General features: G+C 47.9%; 1 protein-coding gene and 1 non-coding gene across 2 annotated transcripts in view; both read right to left on the bottom strand.

Moving 5' to 3' along the window:
* Positions 1-234: 234 nt before the first annotated feature.
* On the bottom strand, positions 235-308 carry TRNAT-AGU (transfer RNA threonine (anticodon AGU)). The gene has a single exon. It is a non-coding gene; the product is annotated as a tRNA-Thr (tRNA).
* Positions 309-2,070: 1,762 nt separating this feature from the next.
* Positions 2,071-27,227, bottom strand: part of WDR88 (WD repeat domain 88) — a 39,966-nt gene continuing 14,809 nt past the window's right edge. Inside the window, exons 3-11 of the mRNA XM_001490073.6 lie at positions 24,420-24,508; positions 23,049-23,112; positions 20,230-20,368; positions 18,724-18,853; positions 16,270-16,457; positions 14,427-14,509; positions 12,817-12,885; positions 4,460-4,552; positions 2,071-2,479 (exon numbers count right to left, since the gene is read on the bottom strand). Coding sequence (XP_001490123.4) covers positions 2,300-2,479; positions 4,460-4,552; positions 12,817-12,885; positions 14,427-14,509; positions 16,270-16,457; positions 18,724-18,853; positions 20,230-20,368; positions 23,049-23,112; positions 24,420-24,508 — 1,035 coding nt within the window. The 3' untranslated portion in view covers positions 2,071-2,299. The remainder of the gene's footprint in view (positions 2,480-4,459; positions 4,553-12,816; positions 12,886-14,426; positions 14,510-16,269; positions 16,458-18,723; positions 18,854-20,229; positions 20,369-23,048; positions 23,113-24,419; positions 24,509-27,227) is intronic.

The raw sequence follows: 27,227 nt of genomic DNA, 5'->3' as shown, positions 1-27,227 counted from the left end.
TCGCTCGCCTCGCAGGCCGTCCCCACCCCGCCGCCCCCGACCCCCAGCGCACCGCAGTCGCGGAGCCCCGAGGGGCGGGCTCCAAGGTGCGCACGCCTCCTCCCGCCGGGCAGGGCGCCGGCTGAAACGGCCTCTCGAGTGCACCCACACCCCTAAAGCGAGGGGGAGCCCGGAAGAGCGCAGAGCAAAAAGTAGCCGCAGCAAGAAAAGAAATAGAGCCGGGACGCTCGGTTGAGGCACCGCTGGGATTCGAACCCAGGATCTCCTGTTTACTAGACAGGCGCTTTAACCAACTAAGCCACGGCGCCGCCCGCACAACCACCGCGAGAATCTTCGTCCCATCACTAGGTTTTCCATCCGCCCAGTGCATGCGCACAAGTTTTGTCCGCGGCAGGCGCATGCGTAGTGCAGAGCCCGGCTAGCAAGCGTGTTAACAGGACCGGTCGGACCCAAGGCTGGAGGCGCGGGCGGTGCACAGAGGCCGAGCCGGGCTTGACTTTTCGGTCTCTTTAGTGGTCGCACCTTAGCCGGGGTGGCCCCGTCTTTGGGAGATGGTCGCACAAGGTGCGCGCCTTCTGCCGTGCAGAACTGGCGCAGGAGGCCCCCCCAGGCTGTCCCGCGAGGCCGCCTGCGGGCTCCTCCGCGGTCCGCTCAGGGCGCACACCGGCCGAGGCCCCGCGGGGACCGCTCATCCGACCCGTCGCGCTGGCCCCCTCGGCTGGGAGGCCGGCGGCCGCCTCGGTCGCGCTTGGACCATCAGGGTCACCGGCCCTGCCTGCCCCGGGGCGAACCCGCCCGCCTGTGGGACCAGACCCCTGGCTTCTCCCGCGGAGCCTGAGCCCGGGCAGAGTCCGGGGCGCTGGGGTACCCCGAGCAGGCGCCGACGGATGGAGAGCCTCAAGGGCCCTGGCCGCTGGCCTTGGAGCGCCGCCGCGTCAGTGGGGAGGTCTCGGCTGCCGGAGCACGGCCAGGCCCTCCCCACACAGGCGTCTCACTCGCCTGCTCTGGGTCTCCTCGCTCAGACACATCAGCCACTTCGCCCCAACACTTTTTAGAGGGCCTTTGAGCAACGGCAAGACCAAACACTGCTAATCCAGTCTCCCAGCAATTCCTCCGGCGGGAGAGTCTCACCCACAGAAACGAAACTCTGCAAAATAGATGCACAGGAAAGTGCGCTCCAGTATTATCTGTAACAGGAGAAAACGACGAACCACCCAAGGGCCCCACAGTCCCGCCAGCCTCCGCGGCGGCGGGGAGAACACTTCTGCGCGTCTTCCTGCGGGGGCGGACGGAGACCACCAGCAGGAGGACTCCTCTGCGAGAGAGCCCCCTTGCTGGGAGGGCGTGAAGTGGCGTGTTGACGCGTTCGTACATCATTCATGTAAATAAATGGGTAAACACTGAGCAGCCAGCTCGAGTCTGGGCAATCACCCAGGCTGTGACTGAGGAGCGCAAGACGCGCCCAAATAATGACGACCAGGTTACGGTGCTCAGGGGCGCCATTAGTGGATGTCAGTCAATTGACGCTCTATAAGTCAGTTCTGTAGTTAAGCTTTAAAAACGGACCAAGGGAGATCTGATGGAAACCATGTGAGTCATACCAAACGGAAGAGGGAGCCCTTTACGTGTAACTGAAACCTTCGCTGCTTCTGAAGTAATTGATTTATGTTGTACCATCCGCTGTGGAAGCAGGAAGAAGGCTGTGCATGGGCATTCTGGAAACTGAAAAGTCTGGGGTGGAGAGCACGAAACATTCCGTGATGGAAATGCCCACCACCTGCCTGCCTAACCAGATCTTCTTCAGCTCTGGGCAGGTGGACATCTGGGAGCGTTGGCCAGGGAGGCACCCACAGTGCCTTACCACTCTATGGTGTCCTCCACAGAGGGGACCCACACATCTTCCTACTCATTCCACAAGCCCTTCCTCAGGGCTGCTGGTGCCAACCCCCAAAATATGCGTTACAGGGCAACTCTAGAGTCCAGAATATGTTCCAAAAATGAGATAGCATGAACACCAAGACGTAAGGCTTAGAAACAGCAAAAATGTTCTAGAATTCACACGCACACTTGTTTCCCAAACAAATCTAGATTTATTCTGCATGAAAACTGAAAACAAGGCAGTCAGTCTCTAAGGGTGCTGTGGAGCTGAGCAGGTGGCATGGTGTTGGGAGCCCAGCCAGGGCTGGGCCCCTGCCTCAGTCCAACAGGCCCACCTGGCCAGGGAGGGGTGAGAGAAAGGTCCCTGCAGAGCCCCAAAACCTCCATGACAGGTGGCCTGTGCTCAAGTCACTCGAAGGGCTCAGTGGCCATGGTCCTCCTTGTCCAGGCTGCACTCACTTGCCAGTGAGCCCACCCTTTCCGATGACAATGAGGCCTCTGCCAAGTCTTTTGCCTCCATGCGGCAGAACACGCATTGGGTGACTGTTTCAGAAAAGATGTCACTTTCGTAGATGGAGAAAGGCCTGTCACATGCTTCGCACTGACATGAAATATTTTTAAAAAGCAGAAAGGAGGTGCTGGTCAGGAGGTATCAAGGCATGCAATGCAAATTCTCCCACCAGATCCAGTGACCTTGGGCTGGGCCGAGCCCAGAGCTGCCTCTCGTCTCGGGGTCTGACCCCACAAGGGTGGAAAGTGCAGGCCGCTGAGCGAGAATGAGCACAGGCTTCTCCCTCTCTTCCCCCACTAAAAGCTGTGCAGGTACTGCCAGCTCGTGTCCCCTGCCATGGAGGCCCTGGGGGCAGGAGTGGCAAGCCACTTGGCGTGGAAAGTACAGGGGGTGGGTGTCTGACCTAGTCCTCTGCTCTGCAGGGCGAACTGTGGGGCCGAGGGGATGTCCTAAGTCCCTGACATCCCTAACTTACAGAACCGTGAGAGGCGAGTAGGCAAGACTTCTAAACAAGGCAGGGACTTTAACAAAATGAGGGAGTTGCTGAGCATCCTCCTCCATCTCAGCCTGTTTCTGGCTCAAGTGCATGAGAACAGCGGATACAGCGGCAGCTGCTCTCACCACATCTGCTTCCACAAAGAATTCGGCAACACCACCAGGTGGGCTCTCCCGCCATGGGCAGAGGTCTCTCAGAGCTTCCTACCACAGCACGGTGCCCCTGAGACAAGCCTGCAAGGTGGCATGCCCCAGCCTTGGCACTCCAAGGCCCTGTGCTTTGCCACCTGGCCCACTCTTGGGCACTGGGCCTGCAGCAGACAGGGGCTAACCCCACCAGGGCAGGCCCTCCGGAAAATCTGGCCTCCGAGAGGTCTCATATTAATTCAGGGCAAGTCAAATGCAGAGGGCTAATCTTTGCTACAGCTTCAGGTCAGTCTCTTTCTTTTCCTTCTTTTGCAAGAAAGAAATTAAATCGTTTACCTACCTTTTCCTGTGGCATAATTTCCCATTGCCCAACCCCAGAACAACGGGGCTCAGAGGGGGCAGATCTTGTTGGCAGGTGGAGGACATGGGCAAGCGCTGCTCTGTAGCCAGTCAGTTTCCAGGGCCTAAGGGCCAACATGGCCACAAAGACCCTGAGGACCAGCTGGCCACAAAGATGAGGTCCATGTGGGCACCCCCCCCCCACCTCCCTGCCCCTCAGTCCTGTTCCAAAATTAGCCGTTCTCAGGAGCAGTGGCTCCCCTCCAGACCTTCCGAGGGGAGACAAGCCTCGGTGGCTCCAGGATTCTGAGGGGCAAAGGATTCAAGAGGGCCCAGCATAGAGTCCTTGGCCTCTCCAGGTGGCAGCCCGGTGTCTGCAGCACAGCCCCGGCAGGGGCAGACCTCCACTGCCTGGGGAGAGCTCTGTGGCCAGCATGGCTCACCTGGTGAAGCAGGAGATGTGCCCACTCTACCCCAATCTTCCACTAGAGAAACAGGCACCTGAGCCCCTCCCATGAGAGACGGGGTCCTGGGGGTGCTACTTGGCGATGGGGTCTGCTGCGGGGTGTAGGAGGCTCAGCTGATGTCCAGCCATGTGCCCAGCCGTTCGTCCCCTGCTCCCTCGGGCCTCATCTCCCACTTCTGCTCACTCACTCCACTCCTCGAACACGCCCAGCTGGCTCCTGCCTCAGGGTCTGCCCACTGGCTGTTCCCTCTGCCGGGAAGTTCTTCCCCTCCACATCTGCACAGCCCACTCCCTCACCACCTTCCAGTTGTGAACAAATGTCACCTTCTCAGTGAGACGCATCCTGACCACCCTTTAAAATGCGGCAGCCTCCAGCACTCCTATTCCCCATGTTAGTTTTCTCCAAATTTCCTATCACCGTGCAACTCACTATGCATAATTCTTATTTATTCGTTATTTGTCTCCCCTTTTAGAATTTAAGCTCCCTGAGGGCAAGAATTTCAATCTTTTTCTTCATGGTGTTTCTCCCCAGTTGTCCAGTAAATGTGTATTCAAATAATAAATTAATTTGTAGAGGGAACTAATGAAAGCCTTCACTGGGCTTAATTTTACCCAATACCGACCTGTTTCACCTTTATGCCCAAGGTCTTTTTGCACTCCATTACCAAAGGAATTTCGTCAATGTCTTCGATGTTCCATAGTCTCATGGTCCTGTCCTAAAAACAAGTCAAACGGCAAACCCACAGTCACAAAGTGGGCTCGCTGTGCTGGGAGGACCCAAGAGGTGCCCCACATCCAGATTCCGCGTGGAGGACCTCGACCTGCAGAGAAGCAGAGAGAGGGTGACCATCTGCCCTGGTTCCTCCAGCACCATCCCACTTTAGTGCTGTAAGTCTCATGTCCCAGCAAACCCTTTGCAGGGTAAAACAATCTCATTTTTCAGTGATGAATGTGGAAGTTCTGGAGGAAAAGTACAAAACTCAACAGAAATCCCAAAAATAGCAGCTGAAAGCCAAACTATTTTTAACCTGGAGGATATGCACAGATGACCCACCTTCTGTAGTTGCTGTCACTGTTTTCTGCAGTTTGGATAAATCATTATTGTGAATCCCTCTGAGCAACGTGGTGAAGTATTCAACCTAACTGCGTCGTAATTGGCAGTGTTAACAGTCTGCCTTTGATTTGGCCTGTGGATTAACTGTTGTGCTTTGTTTCAAGATCATGCTAGTAGAAGTTTTAACATTGTGAATATTGTGATCATGTTTTCTAAGACTTCAGATAATGAAAATGAGAACAATTACAAGGCCGATGCCAGCCTGCCCCAGACATCACCAACAAAGGAGGTTAAACAGCTGTGTTTAATGAGAGAGGGACAGGTACGTAAAACTAGATTGGGGGGAAATAACCAGAACAAAGCATACCGCACAACCGACAGAAAAGACTGGGCTCAGGTGTGGTGGAGAAGGGGCTGTGGGAGCACGCATGGAACCTGAGCCTCACACACGTGTGAGCCTCACACGCTTCACACAGGCAAGTTCTTCCAAATCAATCAAACGCTTTCTCACCTTCCAGAAAGACACTGATGCGAGAGAAAATGAAATACAAGGCATCCAGATTGGAAAAGAAGTGAAACCGTCTCTATCTGAAGATTACATGACCTTGTGTATAGAAAATCCTCAGGAATCAACTAAAAAGCTATTAGAACTGTTAAACAAGTTCAGCGAGGTGGCAAGATAGAAAATCAATTGTATTTTTATATACTTGCAATGAACAATCTGAAAATGCAATTAAATAAACAGTTCTATTTAGAATAGCATCAAAAAGAATTAAATGCTTACAAATAAATTTAACAAAAGACGTGCAAAACTTATAGACTGAAAAATAAGAAATATTGTTGAAAGAAACTAAGGAAGATGGAAATAAATAGAAAGACATCCAATGTTCAATGGATCACAAAATTCAATATTGCTAGGATGACACACTCCCCCAAATGATCGACAGTTTCAGCTTAACGCTTGTGCAAATCTTAGCTGATTTCTTTGCAGAAATTGACAAACTGATCCTAAAGGTCGTAGAGAAATTAAACGGACCCAGAATAGACAAAACAATCTTGAACAAGAAGAACAACGTTAGAGAACTCACACTTCCCTATTTCAAAACTTATGACAAAGCTACAGTTATCAAGACAGTGCAGTACAGACATGAGGATAGGCATATAGGTCAATGGAATAGAATTGAGAGTTCAGAAATAAACTCTCACATTTATGGTCAATTGATTTCTGATGGGGCTCCAAGAACTAAAACTGTAAAACTCTTAGAAGAAAACATAGGGGTCAATCTTTGCGACCCCGAATTAAGTGGTTGTTTCTTAGATCTGACACCAAAAACGCCAGCAACAAGAGAAAAAATAGATAAACTGGACTTCATCAAAATTAAAAATTTTGTGCTTCAAAGGACATGCATCAAAAAGGTGAAAAGTTATATAAATGACCAATAAGCACGTGAAAAGAGGCTCCGCATCATTAACATCAGGCAATGCAAAGCAAAGGTACAAGATACCACTTCACAACCGTTAGGATGACTACGATCAAAAAGGTGATAACAAGATGGGTGAGAACGTGGAGAAATCGGAGCCCTCCTACACGGCTGGTGGGAAAGTAAAAGGGTTCAGCACTTCGGAAAATAGGCTGGCAGTTCCTCAAATGGTTAAACAGGTAGTGTTACCATGTGACCCAGCAGTTCCACTCCTGGGTATACACCCAAAAGAATAAAAAACAGGTTTTCAAACAAAAACTTATTCATGAATATTTGTAGCAGTATTATTCACAATAGCCAAAAGGTAGAAACAATCCCATTTCCATCAACTGATGAATGGATTTAAAAAATGTGGTATATCCATACAATGGAATATTATTCAACAGTAAAAAGAAATGAAGAAACCTTGAAAACGTTATGCCAAGTGAAATAAGCCAGTCACAAAGGACCACATATTGTATGATTACATTTATATGAAATGTCCAGAGGAGGTAAGTTTATAGAAACAAAAAGTAAATTAGCACTCCTAGGTCATGCAATAAGACAAAAAAACAAAACAAAACAAAACAAAAGAAAGCATGTATAGATTGGGAAAGAAAAAGCAAAAGTCTGTGTTCACAGGTGATATTATGGTCTATGTAGAAAATCTGAAAGGATCAGCAAAAAAACTGTTGGAATTAATAAGTGATCATAGCAGAGTTGCAGCTTAATATGCAAAAATCACTTACTTTCCTATATACCAGAAATGAACAAGTGGAATTTTAATTAAAAACACAGTAACATTTACATTAGAACCCCAAAAAAGGAAATACTTAGGTATAAATCTAACAAAATATTTACAAGATCTATATGAGGAAAACTACAAACTCTGATGAACAAAATTAAGGATAACCAAATGAATGGAAAGATATTCCATGCTCATGGATAGGAAGACTCAGCATTATCAAGATGTCAGTTCTTCCCAACTTGATCTATAGGTTTAATGCAGTCCTAATCAAAATCCCAGTGAGTTATTTTGTGGATATTGACAAACTGATTCTAAAGTTTATATGGAGAGGCAAAAGACCCAGAATAGCCAAAACAATAATGACGGAGAGGAACGCAGTTGGAGGACTGACACTACCTCAGTTCAAGACTCACTGTAAAGCTACAGTAATCGGGACAGTGTGGTGTTGGTGAAAGAACAGACAAATCCATCAATGGAACAGAAGGGAGAGCCCAGAAATAGACCCACTTCAGTATAGTCAACTGATCTTGACAAAGGAGCAAATGGAGAAATGATAGTCTTTTCAACAAATGATGCTGCAACAACTAGATATCCACATGCAAAAAACTGAATCGAGACACAGACCTTACACCCTTCACAAAAATTAACCCAAAATGGATCACAGACCTAAATGTAAAACGCAAAACTAGAAAACTCCTAGAATTAACCGAGGAAAAAGTGTAGATGACCTTGGGTTTGGCAATGACTTTTAGATGCAACACCAAAGGCAAGATCCATGAAAGAAAGAAGTGATAAGCTAAACTTTGTAAAAAATAAATTTTTCTTCTGTGAGAAAGACAGAAGAGAATAAAAAGAGAAGCCACAGACTGGGAGATAATATTTGCAAAAGACGCATCTATCTGGACTGTTATCCAAAATATATAAAGAACTCTTAAAACTCAGCAGTAAGGGGCTGGCTCTGTGGCTGAGTGGTTAAGTTCGTGTGCTCCACTGCAGGTAGCCCAGTGTTTCGTTGGTTCGAATCCTGGGCACGGACATGGCACTGCTCATCAAACCACGCTGAGGCAGCGTCCCACATGCCACAACTAGAAGGACCCACAACGAAGAATATACAACTATGTACTGGGGGCTTTGGGGAGAAAAAGGAAAAAAATAAAATCTTTTTTAAAAAAAAAAAAGAAAACTCAGCAGTAAGAAAACAAACAATTAAAAAATGAACCAAAGACCTTAATGGACACCTCATCAAAGAAGATATGGAGATGGAAATAAGCATATGAAAAGATTTCCCACATCATATGCCATCAGGGATTTGCAAATTAAAAGAACGAGATACCACCACACACCTATTAGAATGGCAAAAATCCAGAACACTGACAACACCTACTGCTGGTGAGGATGTGGAGCAACAGGAACTCTCACTCATTGCTGGTGGGGATGCAAAATGGCACGGCTATTCTGGTCATGGCGAATAGTCCTTTTAATGTTCTTTTGAATTCTGTTTGATAATATTTTGTTGAGGGTATTTGCATCCATATTCATGAGGGATACTGGCCTGTAATTTTCTCTTTTTGTGATGTCTTTATCTGGCTTTGGCATCAGAATAATGCTGGCTTGATTAAATGAGGTTATTATTGTTTTATATTAAATATAAGTAATACTAAAAGGACCATACATCACGATCAAGTGGGATTTATCCCTAGGATGCAAGGATGGTTCAACATATGCAAATCAATAAATGTGATACACCATATTAACAGAGTGAAACATAAAAATCATATGATCATCCCAATAAACACAGAAAAAGCATTTGACAAAATACAACATCCACTCATGATAAAAACCCTCAAAAAACCGGGTATAGAAGGAACAAACCTCAACATAATAAAGGCCATATGTGACCAACCCACAGCCAACATCATACTCAACAGTGAAAGGTTGAAAGCTTTTCCTCTGAGAATGGGAACATGAAGACGGTACCCATGCCCACCACTCCCATTCAACAGAGTTCTGGAAGCCCTGGCCAGAGCAATCGGGCAAGGAAAAAATAATAAAAGGCATTCAGATCAGAAAGGAGGAAGTAAAACTGTCTTTGTTTGTAGATGACATGATCTTATATGTAGAAAATCCTAAAGGCGCCACAAAAAACTGTCAAAACTAATCAACAAATTCAGTAAGGTTGCAGGATGCAAAATCAACATGTAAAAATCAGTTGCATCTCTATATACTAACAACTAACTATCTGAAAAAGAAAGAAAGAAAACCATCTCATTCACAATAGCACCAAAAACAATAAAATACTTAGGAATACATGTAACCAAGGAGGTGAAAGATCTGTACGCTGAAAACTACAAGACTCTGATGAAAGAAATTGAGGAAGACACAAACAAGTGGAAATGTGTCCCATGTTCCTGGGTCAGAAGAATTAACATCGTTAAAATGTCCCTACTACCCAAAGCCGTCTATAGATTCAATGCAATCCTTATCAAAATTCCAAGGGCATTTTTCGCAGAAATAAAAAAAAAATTCTAAAATTTCTATGGAACCACAAAAGACCCTGAATAGCTAAAGCAATCATGAGAAAGTAGAACAAAGCTGGAGGCATCACACTTCCTGATTTCAAACTATACTACAAAGCTCTAGTAAGCAAAACAGTATAGTACTGGCATAAACAGAGAGAGTCCAGAAATAAACCCTCACATATACGATCAACTAATATTTGACAAGGGAGTCAAGAATACTCAATGGGGAAAGGTTAGTGTCTTCAATAAATAGTATTGGGAAAACTGAATAACCAAATGCAGAAGAATGCAATTGGACCCCTATCTTACACCACTCACAAAAGTTGACTTGAAATGGATTAAAGACTTAAACATAAGACCTGAAACCATAAGACTCCTAGAAGAAGACAAAGGGAAAAAGCTCCTTTACGTTGGTCTTGGCAACAATGTCTTGAATACGACACTCAAAGCACAGGCGACAAAAACAAAAATAAGTAGGACTACATCAAACAAAAAAGCTTCTGCACAGCAAAAGAAACAACCAACAAAATGAAAAAACAATCTACAGAATAAAAAAATAGTTGCAAATCATATATCTGATAAGGGGCTAATATCCAAAATACATAAAGAACTCACACAACTCAAGAAAAAAAAAATCCAATTAAAAAGTGGGCAGAGGGGGCCGGCCCAGTGGCACAGCGGCTAAGTGTATACATTCTGCTTTGGCAGCCCGGGGTTCGCCAGTTTGGATCCCGGGTGCGGACATGGCACTGCTTGGCAAGCCATGCTGTGGTATGTGTCCCACATATAAAGTAGAGGAAGATGGGCACAGATGTTAGCTCAGGGCCAGTCTTCCTCAGCAAAAAAGAGGAGGATTGGCAGCAGATGTTAGCTCAGGGCTATCTTCCTCAAAAAAAAAAAAAAAAGTGGGCAAAGGAAATGAATAGACATTTTTCCAAAGAAGACATACAGATGGCTAACAAGCACATGAAATTGTATTCACCATCATTAATCATCAGGGAAATGCAAATCAAAACTACAATGAGATATCACGTCACACCTGTCAGAGTGGCTATCATCAAAAAGAAAAGACATAAGTGTTGCTGAGGGTGTGGAGAAAAGGGAACCCTTGTACACTGTTGGTGAGACTATAACTTGGTACAGCCACTATGGAAACAGGTACTGGAAGTGCCTCAAAAAATTAAAAATAGAACTGCCATATGATACAGCCATGCTGCTTCTGAGTATATATCCAAAGGAAATTAAAATGGGATCTTGAAGAGATTTCTGCACCCGCATGTTCATTGCAGCATCATTCACAACAGCCAAGGTAGGGAAACACCCTAATAGATGAGCGGATGAAGCAGATGTAGTATATATACAGTGGAATATTATTCAGCCACGAGAAAGAAGGAAATCCTGCCAATTTCAACAAAGTGGATGAAACTTGAGGGCATTAGCCAAGTGAAATGAGTCAGACAGAGAAAGACAAATACTGTATGGTTTCCCTCAGATGTAGACTCTAAAAAAGCCGGGCTCAGAGAAAGAGAGTAGAGTGGTGGTTCCCAGGGGCTGGGGGCGGGGGAAATGGGGAGATGTTGGCCAAAGGGTACAGACTTCCAGTCATAAGATGAATAAGTTCAGGGGATGTAGGTACAGCATGGTGGTTATAGTTAATAACACTTTCTTATATACTTGAAAGTTGCTAAGAGAGTAAATCTTAAATGTTCTCACCACAAAAAAGAAGTGGTAATTATGTGACATGATGGGGGTGTTAGCTAACACCATGGTGGTAGCAATTGTGCAATATATAAACGTATCAAATGAACACGTGTACACCTTAAAGTTACACAATGTTATATGTCAATTGAATCTCAATAAAGCTGGAAAAAAGAAATACATAAATAAATATAAGTAATATCTGTTTAATTGATCCTATTGTATTTCTATTCTCTTTTTCAAAAAGCCCTACATTTATATATCTTAAGAATATACAGGGGCCATCCCCGTGGCGGAGTGGTTGGGTTCACACACTCTGCTTCGGCAGCCCAGGGTTTCGCCGGTTCGAGTCCTCTGCATGGACACGGCACTGCTCGTCAGGCCATGCTGAGGAGGCACCCCACATGCCACAACTAGAAGGACCCACAAGTAGAAGTATACAACTATGTACCAGGGGGCTTTGGGGAGAAGGAAAAAGAAAATCTTAAAAAAATAAAAATTAAAAAAAATAAGAATATACAACAATACAGCCTACAAAACTTAAATAGCCAATAAATCCTTTTTTTAAGTCAAAATAATTTGCTGTATCAGAAGACAGAAAGGAACATTACAAAATATTTTTATAATTTTCCTAAACATATTTGTTTAATTAGTCCTATTAATTATTGCTGTTAACTAGTCCTGTTGTTTTGTTTAAATTATAGCGTTCATGTAAGAGAAAAGTAAAAAACACAGAATAAACGCTCAAATTTCAAATAAACGCTCATTTTTACACTTTGTACTGTACTTTCACTTTTTTCCAGCTTTATGGAGATAAAATTGACATAATCATTTTTCATATTTTTATGTTAAAGTAATAACACATAGGCATGGAATTTTCATAATGTATGATATGATTATGGGTTCTTGTTGGGCGTGCGGTATCCTGGGTTGGTTCTCTCACGAGCTGGTCGTGGTAGGCAGAGCCTTGCACACAGTCTCACAAACCTGGAAATCCCCAGCCTAGAGAGTGGCTCTCATAAAGGTGGGGGGAAGGTGGAACCCCACTTCTCTGGTGCTCACCCTGAGAGGACGGCCCTCAGGATATCCTGGGGTGGCCATTATGCACCATTGGGACGGGAATCCTAGGGTGTAGTGGAGCGGGGCGGGAAAGACCCACTGGGGACCTCGGGGGGTCTCTGCTGCTTGTCCATGAGCTGATGCGTCCCCTCCAAGGGCCCCTTTTGATTCCATCACTCAGCAGTCCAGACAGGCTCTTCCTCCAACAAAGTTCAAGTGTCAGTGGTGCAGACACAGAAATACCTGGAACTCCCCACAAGAGCAGATGGAAGGCCCTGCCTTCCACCTTCCCAGGCAGCTCCCTGGAGGCGGGTGGCCTGGCCCGGTGTGGCCCTCAGACAGAGGCTGCTCAGGAATTTTACTTTACAGTAACTCTTCCGCTAACACCAATTCTCACAATGTGAGAGAGATTTTAAGTCACTTAAAGGTTGGCCACTTTTACCTTTGAAGCAGACAGGATCCATTTCTTGTTGCTGCTGATGGCGACATCCACCACCCAGTCATTATGGCCCTGAAGAAAAATAGAATGTTAGGGACGACATAGAAAAAAAGCTTTACTAAGAACAACAAAAATACAAAGCCAGGAACCAATGTTGCTTATGTTTAAGAGCAACTAATCGTGCTTCCCTGGTTTCACCAATGACATTTAAGGTGGGATACAAAGTGTAAAGGCTTATGATGTGTGTACACTGTGTCGCATGTGTTTTTAAAAACAGTTCTCTGGTGGTTAGTAGGACAGGAAAAAAAAGATATCCCAGCTGGGCCCGGAGCACCTCTTGCAGGATTTTGTTCACACTCTGTGTTCTAGAAAATGCCACTCAGAGTTGCTATTGGTGAGGGGGCTTTGGCTTCCAGGAACTGCGGACCCAGCCACTGAGGCTTACGCAAATGCGAGATGCTTTCCTCGGGGACAAGGAGTCGGAGGAGACAGAGACCAGTGCTGGTTCAGACACTTGAGGACGTGAGGGCCCTGCATCGTTATCACTGTTTGGCCTTCCCTTATGGAAAGAGGTGGAAGGTGAGGCAGAGCGGTATGATGGGAAGACAGCGTAGGGAGCACAGAGAAGGTTAAACTGCTGTGTGTAACAAAGGGACAGGAATTTGGGGGTAGAATAGACACAGAGGAGAGAGGAGAAGGGAAGACAGGTCAACCTGCTAGAGGACAAAGGGACTTTTAAACACAGGGCGGTTGAACAGTCAGTTTTAAGCTGCTCATTTGCTGTGTGAACTCCGTTTGCCTCTCCAAACCCTCGGAGCAGAAGGGTGGAGACCAGCGCTGGGAGCCAGTAGCTTGTGGTGATCAAGGGGACGTAGTCTACATTTGGGTCACAGGGCACAGAGAGACCGAGATTCATGCATGCAAGCATTCGCCGCCAAAGGCAGCCATGAGCTCACAGGATCAGGGGGTATGCAGAAATCTCAGGGTGGGGGCACCCGGAACACAGGCACCACAGTGGCCAGTCCTGGGACCGCCTAACCTCTGGATTCTTGCTGTGCTGGATAATCCATCCCCATGTTATAGAGCTACTTTGAGTTGAGTCTCTTCTAACTTGCAGCCAAAAGCACTCAGTTGACACCCGCCACTTTGGAGCCCCACCGCTCTCTGTGCCAGCTCATGGCATTCGTGCTTCTGCACAGTGATTTCTGCTGTTCCTAGACACTTTCCCATCTCCAAGTTTTTGCATTTGCTGTTCCATCTGCCTGGAATGCCCTTCCCCAAGATCCTCATTCATCCAGTCCCCCTTTGCCATCCGTTTCTCAGCACAAATGCCACCTTGTCCAAGAGGCCGTCCCTGCCCACCCAATGTGGATTAGTCCCCAGAGTCTCTTTCTGCCATTCCACTCTGTGTGGTTTCTCCATTTCACTCACCACCGTTGATGATTCATTTGTTAGTTTCTTATCAGTCCTTCCCCACAGAGATGTCAGTTCCACCGGGGACGTCTAGGTCTGCCTCACCCACTGACGTACCCCCAGCAGCCGGCACCCGGCACCCAGCTTGGAATGACTAAGGAATGAAGCTGAGCGCCTCTATCTGATGCTGGCACTTGTACCTTCAAGGAGAGCTTCCGGTAGCCTTCTCCTACATCCCAAATAGCCACAGTCCTGTCGAACCCTCCAGACACGAGAATAGAGGCTGCAACATAAAACGAAAGAGTCTCAGAGGGTCACATTCCCAGCAACTGCTTCCTGCTCCGGGGAGGCCAAAACGGGCTGAGGATGCATTTGTGATGCCACCGTGGCTCGCTCTGAGGACACTCACACCCCTTCCTGGTGCGGCTCAATGACCTCCAACCAGCTACAGTCAGCTCTCGCTATTCACGGTAGTCACGTTCTATAAAGCTACTGCGAGCGCTGACTGAGCGCATGCTGGACCGTTGCTCCTACGGAAAATACAGGGCCTGGCTCCTGTGAGCCTCTGGTCGCAACATTTCATTATCCAATCAACACGTAACCTTGGTGATGTCCGTTTCTGTTTAAAGACACCTTATTTGATATATATTGTTACTCACGAACGTTGCATTCGTGGCCGTCTGTGCTGTAACTCGTGTCCGAGTGAAGTCTATCTAACACAAGCGTCTGCCCCGTGAGGCACACCGCGGCCTTCTTGCCCTTGGGAACACTGGACAGCACTTCGGCACTATGCCAGGGAACCAGTTTAAACAGCAAAATCACCAATAAAAAGCTCAAAATACAGAGAACATGGCACTCAACAGACCACAAAAAAGGCACTTGATGGTAAGAGAGTTGAAACAAGAAGGCCGAGGGTCGCTTTGTTCAGCCTCGGCTGGGAGCGAGTACACAGGCTGACTCAGACTTTCACTGCTCTGCGCGTAGCCATGAGGGACCACAAAAGCGACATGAGTATTGAATGGGTTAGGGTTACAGACAAATTTTAGCCAGTAGGCGAAGTGACAAATATGGAATCCGCGAATAGTGATAACTGACTCTGAACCTGGTGAAGCCAAGGACAGAAGCTGGTGGGGTGCCTTGGAGTGGGGTCCAGCTCACACAGAGCTGCTTCTGAAGAGGGAAAGTTGTTCAGAGACGCCCTAGCTCTTGTCCAGCCAGGCCCCGATTGTGTGTGTACCTGCTGGGTCCCCCCAACGCACACACAGAACCAGCCGCATTCCCCACGAGGATGGAGGAGCATAACATTTGGCTCCTGGGTGTCAGGAGCAGTCACTTCCCTCATGGGGCTAACTGCCCTGGCAGCTTCCTGTCACTGCCCCTGCTCGCATCCATGCCCCTTCATCTGGAAATAGCTTTCCAATTCCCCATGGGAAGCACCCCTCACCCCCTCTCAATTCTTCTGGTTCAGAGGGTGCTGAGCCCAACCTCTGGCTCTGAGGGTGGGCAAGTCACTCAGACCTGGCTGGTCAGAGCCTTTCATCCCCTCCGAACGTGATGGGTTCAGAGATGGGCATGTGTCCCAAGCAGAGCCAGTGGGAGACTTTCCCGGGACTTGTGTTGGCACCATCAGAGAGAGGGTCTCTTCTTCTCAAGGACTGGACCCTCTGTCAGCCTGGACCACGGGAGGCCATCTTGAGCTGAGGGGCAGAGCAGGAAAGCGGGCTTCCTGACAGTATTTCTGAGCGTCGGGACCCAACCACAGCAGACGTGAGATCCGCTCCCTCCCGGGCTTCTCCATTACAGGAGTTAAGAAATTTCTTTTGTTGATTAAGCCATGTTGAACTGAGTTTCTGTCACCTGTAAACTCATGCCTGTGAATCTCCCCCTTGGTTTTTTGTTCTCATGGAAAGTAAATCCACCCTCACTGTCGGCGTCACTGGATATCGCTCCTCTGTACCGAGGAGAGCCCACGCGAGCGGAACACGAGGAGCTCCGCCTGGCACGCCCACGGGCACAGAGTCCTCCTGCACGCGGATTACTCACTGTCTCTCGCAAAGTGGCAGGAGCTCACGCAGCCTTCGTGGCCCCGCATCAGAGTCACACAGGCTCCCTGGTTTCGAAACTCCCCTGTATGGACGTTCCATATTTTTAAGGTTTTATCCCAAGAGCTTGTGCACAGGAAATGGCCACTGAAGGTGAAACAGCAGTTTGAGATGGCGTTGGCGTGCGCCCTGAAACACAGATGGAAAGGGCACACGTGAGCACTTCACGCCCGGAGGAGCTGAGGACACGCCTAAGGGGGCGAGCTGAGGGGGCATTGCAGCCGATCCCCTGAGACCTAATGGACATCATCCCTTTGCTCCCTGCTTACCATGGTCCAGATATTAACTGCTCTGTGTCACACTGTGTCACCCTCTTCCAGGATTTCTCAATCAGGCAATATTGACATTCTGTGCTGGATTATTCTTTGTGGTAGGAGGCTGTCCTGTGCATTCTGGGATGTTTAGCAGCATCTTTGGAGTCCACCCACTAGAGCCAGTAGCCCCACATCCGGTTGTGACAGCCAAGAATGTCTCCAGACACTACCAAACGTCTACGGGGGACGAACTTGCCCCAGCTTGTGAACCTCTGCACTATTCACGGCTGCTTGAGGCCCAAAAGCAGCTGGAGAAGCTGTCAGGGATGGTCAAGGGGCTAAGAGCCTTCAGGTTTGGTGCTGGATCACGTGGACAGAGTGGGTCTCCTGCTCGTGCTCCGCCTGCATCCTCTCCGAGACGGGGCGGCTCAGCACCCACCACCCCTCCCGCTTACCCCTACTTCTCTGCACTCCAGCTGCTCTCTCCTTTCCCCTCCCTCTCTCCTCAGCTGTCTTCAGTGTCATGAAAGCGGATTTTAATGTTGGGCATTTAATTAACAAAATTTTCAATTATCCATTCTCAAATTTAAATGTCTGTTTGAAAAGAAAAAAAATCTGTTAGAATTGGGATGTTTTTCATTTTGTTTGTGATCCTCAAAGTATTTTCCCCGTTTGAGTGAAGAAAGGGTTTTAGAAATAGCTAGCAGTGATGGTTGCACAGCATTGCAAATGTCATTAATGCCAGCGAAGTGATTTAAAAATACTTAAAATGGCAAATTTTGTTATATATATATTTTACTACAATTAAAAAAATAATAATGTAATATCCCAAAACCACTGAATTGAACACTTTGAGTGAATTGTATGATGTGTGACTTTTATCTCAATAAAGCGGTTAAAAAAGAAAGAAAGGCAGGCAGGGAGGCAGGAAGGGGAAAAAGTGATGCCATCTGGGGAAACTGAACAGTCACAAGACAGGCAAGAGAGAGATTTTTTCAATGTATATCATTTTGTACCTTTTTAGTTTTGAACTGTGTTGCATGTTTTACATTCTCAAAAAGTAAATTACATATTTTTAAAATAAAAGCAGGCAAGGTCCCTTGTTCAAAAATTATTAAGAATTTCAAGATGTGGACAGCAGAGCCTTAAATCAGCTGTGGGGCCCTTCTGAGTGTGGGCCCCTGTGTAACCTCGGAGGTGGCATGTCATGGAGCCAGCCCTGTCCTGTAGCACCGAGAATCCTTGCTTCTAAATTTTCTTGCTAAAAGCTACATTTCCAGAAAATCATAAATTCAAGTCAATCAAAAATACCAGTAGACATTCTGCTTATTTCCTTTTCCACCCTGGGGCAACAGAATGGAGCAGGTTGCGATCCTTGCCCACAGCTGGAGCTGTGGCCGCCTCTGCTGCCCTGGCCCTTCACTGCCCCCACCGAGCAGCTCGAAGGAGCAGTGTGGGCGTCCCACAGCCCCTCCCGAACTGGGTTTCCGAGGGAGTCACTCTCATTAACGCCGTGTGGCCTGTACAAGGACCTTCGTGTATTATCTCATTCAGACCTTACCTCTGCTCAGTTTGCAGGTGGGGACACTGAGCTCCAAGGTCACACAGGGATGGGAATCTGCACACTCTTAACCCCTGGCCAGACCCCATGGGAAAGCCTGGCCCAGGCCAGCAGGGCTCATAACCAAGGGGAGCAGGAGGGGTGACAGAGTACACGTGTGCTGGGATCCTGACTCCAGGGCCTGCTGGAGAGGACTGGCCGTCCACCTAGTGGTGGCCAGCTGTAGGGGACCCTCGCAGGCCCTGGATTATCAGATCTCCCATCTTAGAGGAGATGCTGGAAAGTCACATGTGAGGGGGGGTCTGCAGTGTTTTCCAGGGCTGGCCCACCATGTAACAAATGCACCTGAGGCCTGTCCCAGCCCACAGACCCCAGCGGGGGGCTTCCCCGGGCCTGGCGCCTCCTTTACTTTCCCCAGCTCCAGCCTCCTCATAGCACCCATGAGCAAGTTGGAGATGGCCCCACATGGACACTGGCTTGCCAGCTGAGGGCGTGCAGGCCAAATTCAGGAAGGCACGCATGAGAGCCGCCACCCGCCTCCGTGCTGCACGATGCTGCCCGACCTCCAGGCCCCCCTCACTTGGTGATGGTGAGCAGTGTGGCCTGGGACGTAACATCCCAGATCTTAATGCTCCTGTCCAGCGAGACCGAAGCCACCTTCTGGCTGTCGGGGTCGAAGCAGCAGGCCATGACCGACCTTTCATGATGATCTGAGGCAGAGGGAAAAAGACCATTTGCGCATGTTCCACATTCTGGGCCCCACGCTTCATGTGGCCCAGAGACTCCCCCACTCCTCCAGACAGCGACAATGTCACAGAAACACAATTCCAGCTTTCACAAGGGACTGTTCACTCGCACAAATATTTCCCAAGTCCCTACTATGTGCCAGGCTTTGAACAAGAGCACAGCCGAACTGCTGCCTGCCCCACAGAGCTCCCAGTCTGATGAGGAGACACCCCGCTGCAGGCAACGACCCACAGCACGCCGGGGGCCAGGAGAGGAGGGTACAGCACATCCCAGCTCCTGGCCAGCTGAAGCCTGGCCCAGCCCCAAGAGGTCAAGGAAGGGCCCTGAAGTTAGCAAGGGCCGCAGGAAAGGAAGAATGTTTCAGGCAGAAGGAACAGCATGTGCAAAGGCCCAGAGGTGGGACAGAGCATGGAGAAGCGTGGTGTGAGGATAGGTAGAGTATGAGGAGATGCATTAAGGGGAAAATGCAAGCTATGGGGCTGTACATATCATGGCTCAGTGTTGACAGCTATAAACAAAGCCCATATGGGAGCTAGCATTGTGTGTATGCAAACACACACACACACACTCACACACACACACACAGAGTTCAGGAAGGCCACCCAGCAACACATTGTTACTAATAGGCAGCTCTGGAGAGGAGACCAGACAGGAACAGCAGCCTTACACTTTTTACTTTACACACTTACCAACATTTTTACAGTGATTACACATTTTTCCAACTTTTTGTTTTGAGAGAACTGTCAAACCACAAGCGGTCATAAAGAATAATACGGAGGGATATGTGTGCCCGTCACCTGGCTTCCCCCAATGGTGACACCGTGCATAATGATCACACAGGATCACAGCCAGAAAGTTGACATAGGATGATTTTTTTCAATAGATGGCATTCTATTGTTTTTAATCATCTTACTTTGTTTCTTTCTACTTAACAATTAATAATGATAATATTGTTAATCATCAGTATGTGTAAAACACTAGAATAAACACTTTATGTGAATTAATAATCATGATTATTTTTGTACTTTAAAAATACAGGTAAAAACGTAGTGAAGGCTGAGCCTCCACTTAGTGAAAGATTGGGCGTTCAATATCCACGTGAGGCTGGAGCAGAGCATTGCTTTGTTTATTACAAGCGTGAGACTGGACAGGGCTTCACTGATGAGGAGCAGTCTTGGTTTTAACTGCTGGGGCTTCTATCAACCAGTGTCCCCTCAATGACGGGGTTCACACCACTAGAGTGTCACTAAATAAAGCAGTGGGAAGTGGCTGTCAGGGAAGTGACAAGCAGCTGTTAACAAGGCACACAAAACAGAGGAGGGAGTCCATGCAAACTCACCTTTGATGTGTGACACAGTGGTGGCATTTTTCGCATCTGTTATACAGATTCCGCAGTCCACATCCAAGCCTGAGACCACATATTTACCATCAGGAGAAAACTTACAGGAAGCTATGAAGGTTTCGTGACTGATCTCCCACTGAAACGGGGCAACAATCAAAAGGTTGTCTTCTCACCAGCCCAGCTGTCCCGCAGAACTTTCTGCCGTGATGGAAATGTTCCATGGATGCACTGTCCAATATGCTAGGCACTGGCCACATGTGGCCGTGGAGCACTTGTAATGGGTTAGTATAAATAAGGAGCTGAATTTTTGTTTAGTTTTAACTAATCAATTTAATTAACAAGTATAATTAACGCATCTGTGTGCAGGACAGATGACCAAGGATAGAGAGAGCACCCAGCAGAACTGGCAGCGAGGTTCTAGTAACGGCTAACTTTATTACTGTGCCATTTGACAAACAAGTGTTTATTGAGCGTCTGCCCTGTACCTGGCACCATGGACAAGACACTGCAGCCCCAGCCCCTTGGGCAGCTCACGGTTCCCTGGGGGAGGCTGGCACCAAACCACGAGAAGAGGACAATGCGCTGCTCAGTGTTCAGGGAAAGGATCTTCTCTCTGTCTGCTATAAATTATGGTATTGCCATTGTGAGAATTTTAAACTAGGCCCTCCAATTCTTTGACAGTCCTCTCTCCAAATAGTGGAGCCTAATTCCCTGCCCTGTGAGTGTGGGCTGGGCTTAGTGACTCCCTCCCAGTGAATAGAACATGGCAGAAGTGACAGTGTATGACAGAAACCACAGCTTCCTCCTTGCCCTCTCCTGGATCGCTTGTTCTGGGGGAGTGAACTGCCACGTCCTGAGGACGTGCAAGCAGCCCTATGGAGAAACCCACTTGGAGGGAAACTGAGGCTCCGGCCAATGGCCGTGTGAGTGTGCCATCTTGGAAGGGGATCCTCAGCCCCAACTGAGCCTTCAGATGACGGCAGCCCCAGACGACATCTCAACTGTGACCTCACAAGAGACCTGAGCCAGAACCACCCAGCCAAGCTGCTCCTAGATTTCTGACTGTCAGAAACTGTGAGATAAGTGCTTGTTGTTTGAAACTGCTACGTTTTTTAGTAATTTGTCCAGCAGCAGTGGATAATTAATTCGACCTATATCTGGCAAGTGGCTAGGGTGGCTTGTGCAACAAAAATAAACAAAAGTACGAAAAAAACGTTTAAAGAAGAAAAAGAGGGGCCGGCTCCGTGGCTGAGTGGTTAAGTTCGCACGCTCTGCTGCAGCGGCCCAGGGTTCCGATCCTGGGCGTGGACATGGCACCACTCGTCAGGCCACGTTGAGGCGGCGTCCCACATCCCACAACTAGAAAGACATGTAACTAAGATATACAACTGTGTACAGGCGGGGTTTGGGGAGATAAAGCAGAAAAAAAAAAGGAAGATTGGCAACAGTTGTTAGCCCAGGTGCCAATCTTTAATTTAAAAAAAAGAAAAAGAAAAAGAAAATCATTTCAAATAGAAAAACTGGCTAGAGACAAGAGCAGGAAATTTACAACTGACGAAATAAACATTTGGAAAAATGCTCAAAATCAGGAGTAATCAATGCTAATCTTATTTTTCACCTACCAAACTGGCTAAAAAAATTTTAAATCATGGTATCTGGCATGTAAGGGGAGGGGACGGTGAGCTCTCCTCCGGTGCTTAGGGTATGAGATGGCACAGGTTTCTGGAGGGTGATTTAAAAAGCTCCATGTTTCTATACTGAATTAGCAATAAAATCCAGCTATATACCCTAAAAGAGATCGGAGCATTAAAAAATGATACACAAACTTTCCTCATCGTAGCATTGTTTACGACAGAGAAAAGGCAAAGCATCCTTAACGTCCGCTAACAGGGATGGGGAAATACACACGACCTATCTACCTTGGGGAATCCACGTGTCCATTAAAAAGGATGATGTCAACGGATGCTTATTCACCATTCCTTAAGTGAGAAAAAAGTCAGGGTCCAGAAAGTGTGTATATCATGACACTATGTTGTGTACAGACCATACTTGCCTGTGTTCATATGCAAACACGTATAGGAAAAGAGACACCAAGATGTCCACTATAACTTCCGGGGGCTGTACAGTTTTTATTGCTGGGTTTTTTTTTTAAACTTGGCTTATCTTGTCTTTCTAAAAATTTTTTACAACGAATGTCAATTGATCTTTGCACTAAGAAGCAAGATTGTTTTTTAAGAAGAGAAAAGAGGAAGAGAGAGGAGAGGCAATGGAGCTGCTGGTCAGAGAGTGTCGGCCATGGGACAGGAGGCCCTGAGGAGGCCCCTGAGCAGGCCGGGGCTGCTTGGGTCTGGGGGTGGGAGAGACGCGGGATCTCAGGGTGGTTTGGGTGAGTGAGTGGTGGCTGCCTCCAAGATGGAGAACAGACTGGGAAGGGCCCAGCACCCTCCTGCTTGGGCCATGCGGCCTTTGTCCCATGGCCTCAGCACTGCTTCCTGCCTCATCAAGTGCAAACACCCCACAGGGGAGGGTCTCCTCTCCCTTCTCTCCAGTGCACTTCCCTCGGCCTGGCACGCCCCGCCTCCTGCCCCCACCTCCGCTTCTTCCCGTGTGTCCGTCCTTCCCACCCTCCAAACAGCCCTCCTCTGGCTGCCGCAGGAAGCTTTCCTTCCCCGACACCCGCCCTCCATCATCTGGGGTCTCTGAGAAAATTCTCTCCTGGAAGCCTGGGCTCTCTTCCCACCCCACGTCCAGCCCAAGCTGCCTACAGCCCAGCAAGGCCCGTGCTGTGACGCTTCCACGGGACAGGGCAGACTCACCAGCAGCTTGCCTGTTTCAAGGTCCCAAGCCTTCACGGTTTTGTCATAGGATGCTGCAACAATTCTGGAAATAAAATGAAAAACATCGGATCTTAATGATCCAGACAATTGTGCCTATGGTTTCTACAAAAAAGCCATAGAAAATTCTTCATTGAAAATGTCTCTACTATATTTAGGACCCAGATGGAAAATTGTAACTGAATCTTTCTAAAGATGCTCCATGAGCCCCCTGGAGAGCGGTGGGCTCTCCCTGCAAACAGAGAGAATCTCACTGCAGCGCAGGCTCTAATCCCTCGGCCACCCAGGTATGTTCTTTCACATCCAGGGTGTTAAAGGCGTCATTTCTCCTGTTCCATAACTGACTGTCCTCTGCTAAGGGCAGATCCGCGCCTCACAAGGACCAGCCATTTCCTTCTCTGCTCACAGGTCTTTCTTCTTACAGGAAGATATTTTGACAGCTACTTTCATTCTGAAATGTTTTCTTGTACATTTAGTAAAAATAATATAAATGTACCTTTCTTATATTGCATCCTGGAGCAATCTTTGTCCTCTATATAAGATAAATTCCCAGGAAGCTTAAATACCATACTAGCTTTTACTATCATACTAGGTTTGTAGTTGTTGCTCAAGGTAAGAGTAAATCCATTTTAAAGCAATTCCCTTGTCTTCGAAAGGCCCATCTCTCACCCATGTGAGGGGACTTAAGCAAATGCATCCCAGAGGCTTGTGTCAGTGTGTCACTGTCCCCCAGCCCCGACTCCTCCCAGGTGACAGCTTGGGCATGCCTCTGCTCTCTGGGCCTCAGCTTCCTCTGTGACATTATATTGCATCCCAGAGGGCCTGGATTAAATTGCTAAGGCCCCTAGCAGCTACCACAGTCCCCACGTGGGACTGTGGAAAAGACACTCTATGAAGAAAATTCAGGCTGGCTGTGTCTCAGCCACAATAAATTTTGTCTTTTTAGCATTTTTAATTTTCAAAGAGTTGTCACAAAATGGAAGCCATGAGACCAACACAGGGAAGCATGGTTGCGTTTGCTTAAAAAATGAAAAGCCGGGGCCGGCGGGTGGTGCAGCAGTTAAGTGTGCACACTCCACTTTGGTGGCCCTGGGTTTGCAGGTTCGGATCCTGGGTGCGGACATGGCACCACTTGGCATGCCATGCTGGGGTAGGCGTCCCACATATAAAGTAGAGGAAGATGAGTATGGATGTCAGCTCAGGGCCAGTCTTCCTCAGCAAAAAGAGGAGGATTGGCAGCAGTTAGCTCAGGGCTAATCTTCCTGAAAAAAACGAAAAGCCATCCCTGGTGTGCCTCACACTGGCCTGCCGCCCTGCCCGGCTCCTGAGCAGTGGAAAGCGAGGGAAAGCCACCTTCTGCTGTCAGCCGTGACGCTGCACTCTAACACAGGTCCTTCGGGACTGGGCTTGAAATCCTGCACGACAGATCCGTCCATAGCATCCTCAAACCAGCGGGAGAGAGAGCAAGAGAGAGCGAGAGGTCACCGAGGCACTGGCTGAGTTGTGATCTGAGTTGAACAGCAAAGTGTGAGAAGTGGTGGTGCTGTGACTTGTCCAGCTCAGGAGTGCAAAAGGACTTTCCCACCCTCTCCCCAGAGAAGGAAGGACACCCCCGCCATCCACAGCCTCCCCTCCATTCCACAGGCCCCTGCTGGACACAGGCCTCTCGGTGGGGGCTGCAACAGAAAATGTTCTCATTCTCTACTGGCTAAAGAGGTTTTGCAGAATGTAGCAGTATCTTTAAAGAAATTTTAAAAAGTTTACACCCTTTGACACAGCAATTCTACTCTGAAGGGTCTCTCGTAAGGAGGTAGTCAGAACTGTGGTCATGACATGTGAGAAAAGATTCATTACATGTGATAGGGGACAGCAAACACACTGGCCACGGTCTACGCGCCCACTGGGCGGGGACGGGGAAAAGGAATTCCAGCACCGCCCACAGTGAGGGCCAGCAGTGTCACCTCGCTGCAGGGTAATAACTAGAGAACAACACGGGACCAAACAGGGCGATAACCAGAGAGCATCACGGGACCAAACAGGGTGATAACCAGAGAGCATCACGGGACCAAGCAGGGCGAGAACTAGAGAGCATCACGGACCAAGCAGGGCAAGAACTAGAGAACATCACGGAAACCAAGCAGGGTAACAACTAGAAAACATCACGGGACCAAGCAGAGTAATAAGTAGACAATGTGATGAGATAAAGCAGTGTACCAATGTGAAGGGTGCCTGTTGTAGCAGAGATGAAATATTTTCAGTAAGAAATATGCCAACAGTTTTTGAGGATAAGCAGGTATGGAAAGTCCCCTTGAAATGATTGTTGTTGATAAAACTACAAATTCCTAGAAAGGTCTAGTTATATGAAATTATGGTGCACAGCTGGGCCAGCTTTTGGCCTGAACAGGGCAGGCCAGTGACAATACTCCCTGATATGCAGAGACCACTTTGCAAGAAGACCCCAAGGTCTGCTGGGAGGCAAAGGACTCTGTCTCGGTGTCCCAAAACCACCCCCAGGTTTGGTGATTCTCCAGGACCCACGGGAATCTGCATCTGGCCACACTCAGGGCTCTGATTTGTGGCCAAAGGACACACAGCAACATCAACAGAAGGAAAGGCACACGGGGCAAAGTTTGAGAAAACCAGACACGGGCTGCCAAGAGTCTCTCCCAGTGGGTCACACTGGACACGCTGAATTTCCCCAGCAACCAGTCGTAACAACACACATGAGGTGTTGTCCACCAGAGAGGTGCACCTGTGCCAAGGGGCCCAGGGTTTTTATCGGGGGCTGGTCACATGGGCACCCTCTTGCATGCACCAAGATTCAGACTCCAGAAGGAAAGTGGGTGTTCAGCACAATCAGCATGGTTTGCGCAAACAGTCCAGGCACAGTGAGCCCCTGCATCACTTAGGGGATGTTTCATATGATTGCAGGACACTGTTAAGCCACCAAGTTCCCAGAGGTCAGCCAAGGTCAGCTTGCTAGCAGGCCTCTCCAAGAACGGGGGTTGCAGGCTGCCATGTGAACTCCTTGCTGTACAAACCCAGCCCCCAGCCCCTGTTCCATAAGACTTGAAACAGTGGGGTTGTGTTTGGATGAACCCAGCAGGCCCTAGTCAAAGCCCGCTGGCAGGAAGAGACAACAGCAATCCAGAAGAAGAACTCACCGGCGCCAGAAGACTTCCCGGCAGGGGGCCCAGGCTCATGAGTCCAATGGCTTGGGAAGAAAGGGCTGGTTCGGACAGCCTGTGACCCCACCTCCCTGGCTGTGTGTTGCTCTAGGACTAACGTGTGATCAGGAACTAAGAAAATGATCATCCCAGTGCCTGGGACTGAGGCCCACTGCAGTCTGTGCAGGGCCCCAGGCAAGCTAAGGGCAGCCCTAGAGAAGACCAGCGTCTACAGGGCTGCAGGGGTCCAGCGTTCAACAGTGACTCCACACGGCCAAGAGAAGGAACAGCGGCCGGCACAGGTAACTCGGAAAATGTGCACGGATGCAAGTCCTTTGGCAGGAGATACATGGCCATAGAGCCAGATTTTGTTAGTGAATTCCAAAGACAGTAGAAATGTCTCTGTTTTGTATTGAATGTTTCTTGAAACAAATGCGCCGTTGGCCAGGGGTGTGGACAAAATTGATAAAAACATAAAAGACAGCTCCCTCTTCCCTTGGCGTTTGGAAGCAAGGGCCGCCCCTGCAGAGTCAGACAGGTTAAGGGGGAAACTGCTCGGACTTTGAATGGATGGGAAACAAGGGGCTCTAACAAATAGCTGGAAAAATAAAGATGTGACAGTATTTGTATCCCAGGTTTATTATGGTCATGTAAGCAGTATTTCTGTATGGTTTCAATTTCGTAAATGGGTGTATATGTGTGAGAACAAGAAAAAAAAGATACACCCCAATATTTTCACAAAGGTTAACTCGGGGGTCATGGAATGATGATTTTTTCCTTCTTCTTCTTTGTGTTTTATCTCAAATAAGCACAACTTCTATGTGTTTATTTGTAATAAAACCATATGACCTCTGTCATATGAGAAAACTACCAAAGTTATTTTTGAAATGACTAGAAAGAAATGTGCCAACATATTGGAGGGACATTGGGTGCGGGATTAAGAGTGATGTTTTCCCCAGCTTCGTCATACATTTATGGACTCTACAAATGAGTC

This window comes from Equus caballus, chromosome 10, assembly GCF_041296265.1.
Source record: "Equus caballus isolate H_3958 breed thoroughbred chromosome 10, TB-T2T, whole genome shotgun sequence".
NCBI lineage: Eukaryota > Metazoa > Chordata > Mammalia > Perissodactyla > Equidae > Equus > Equus caballus.
Note: the sequence above shows the minus strand (reverse complement) of the source record. Positions and strands in the feature narration are given on the sequence as shown.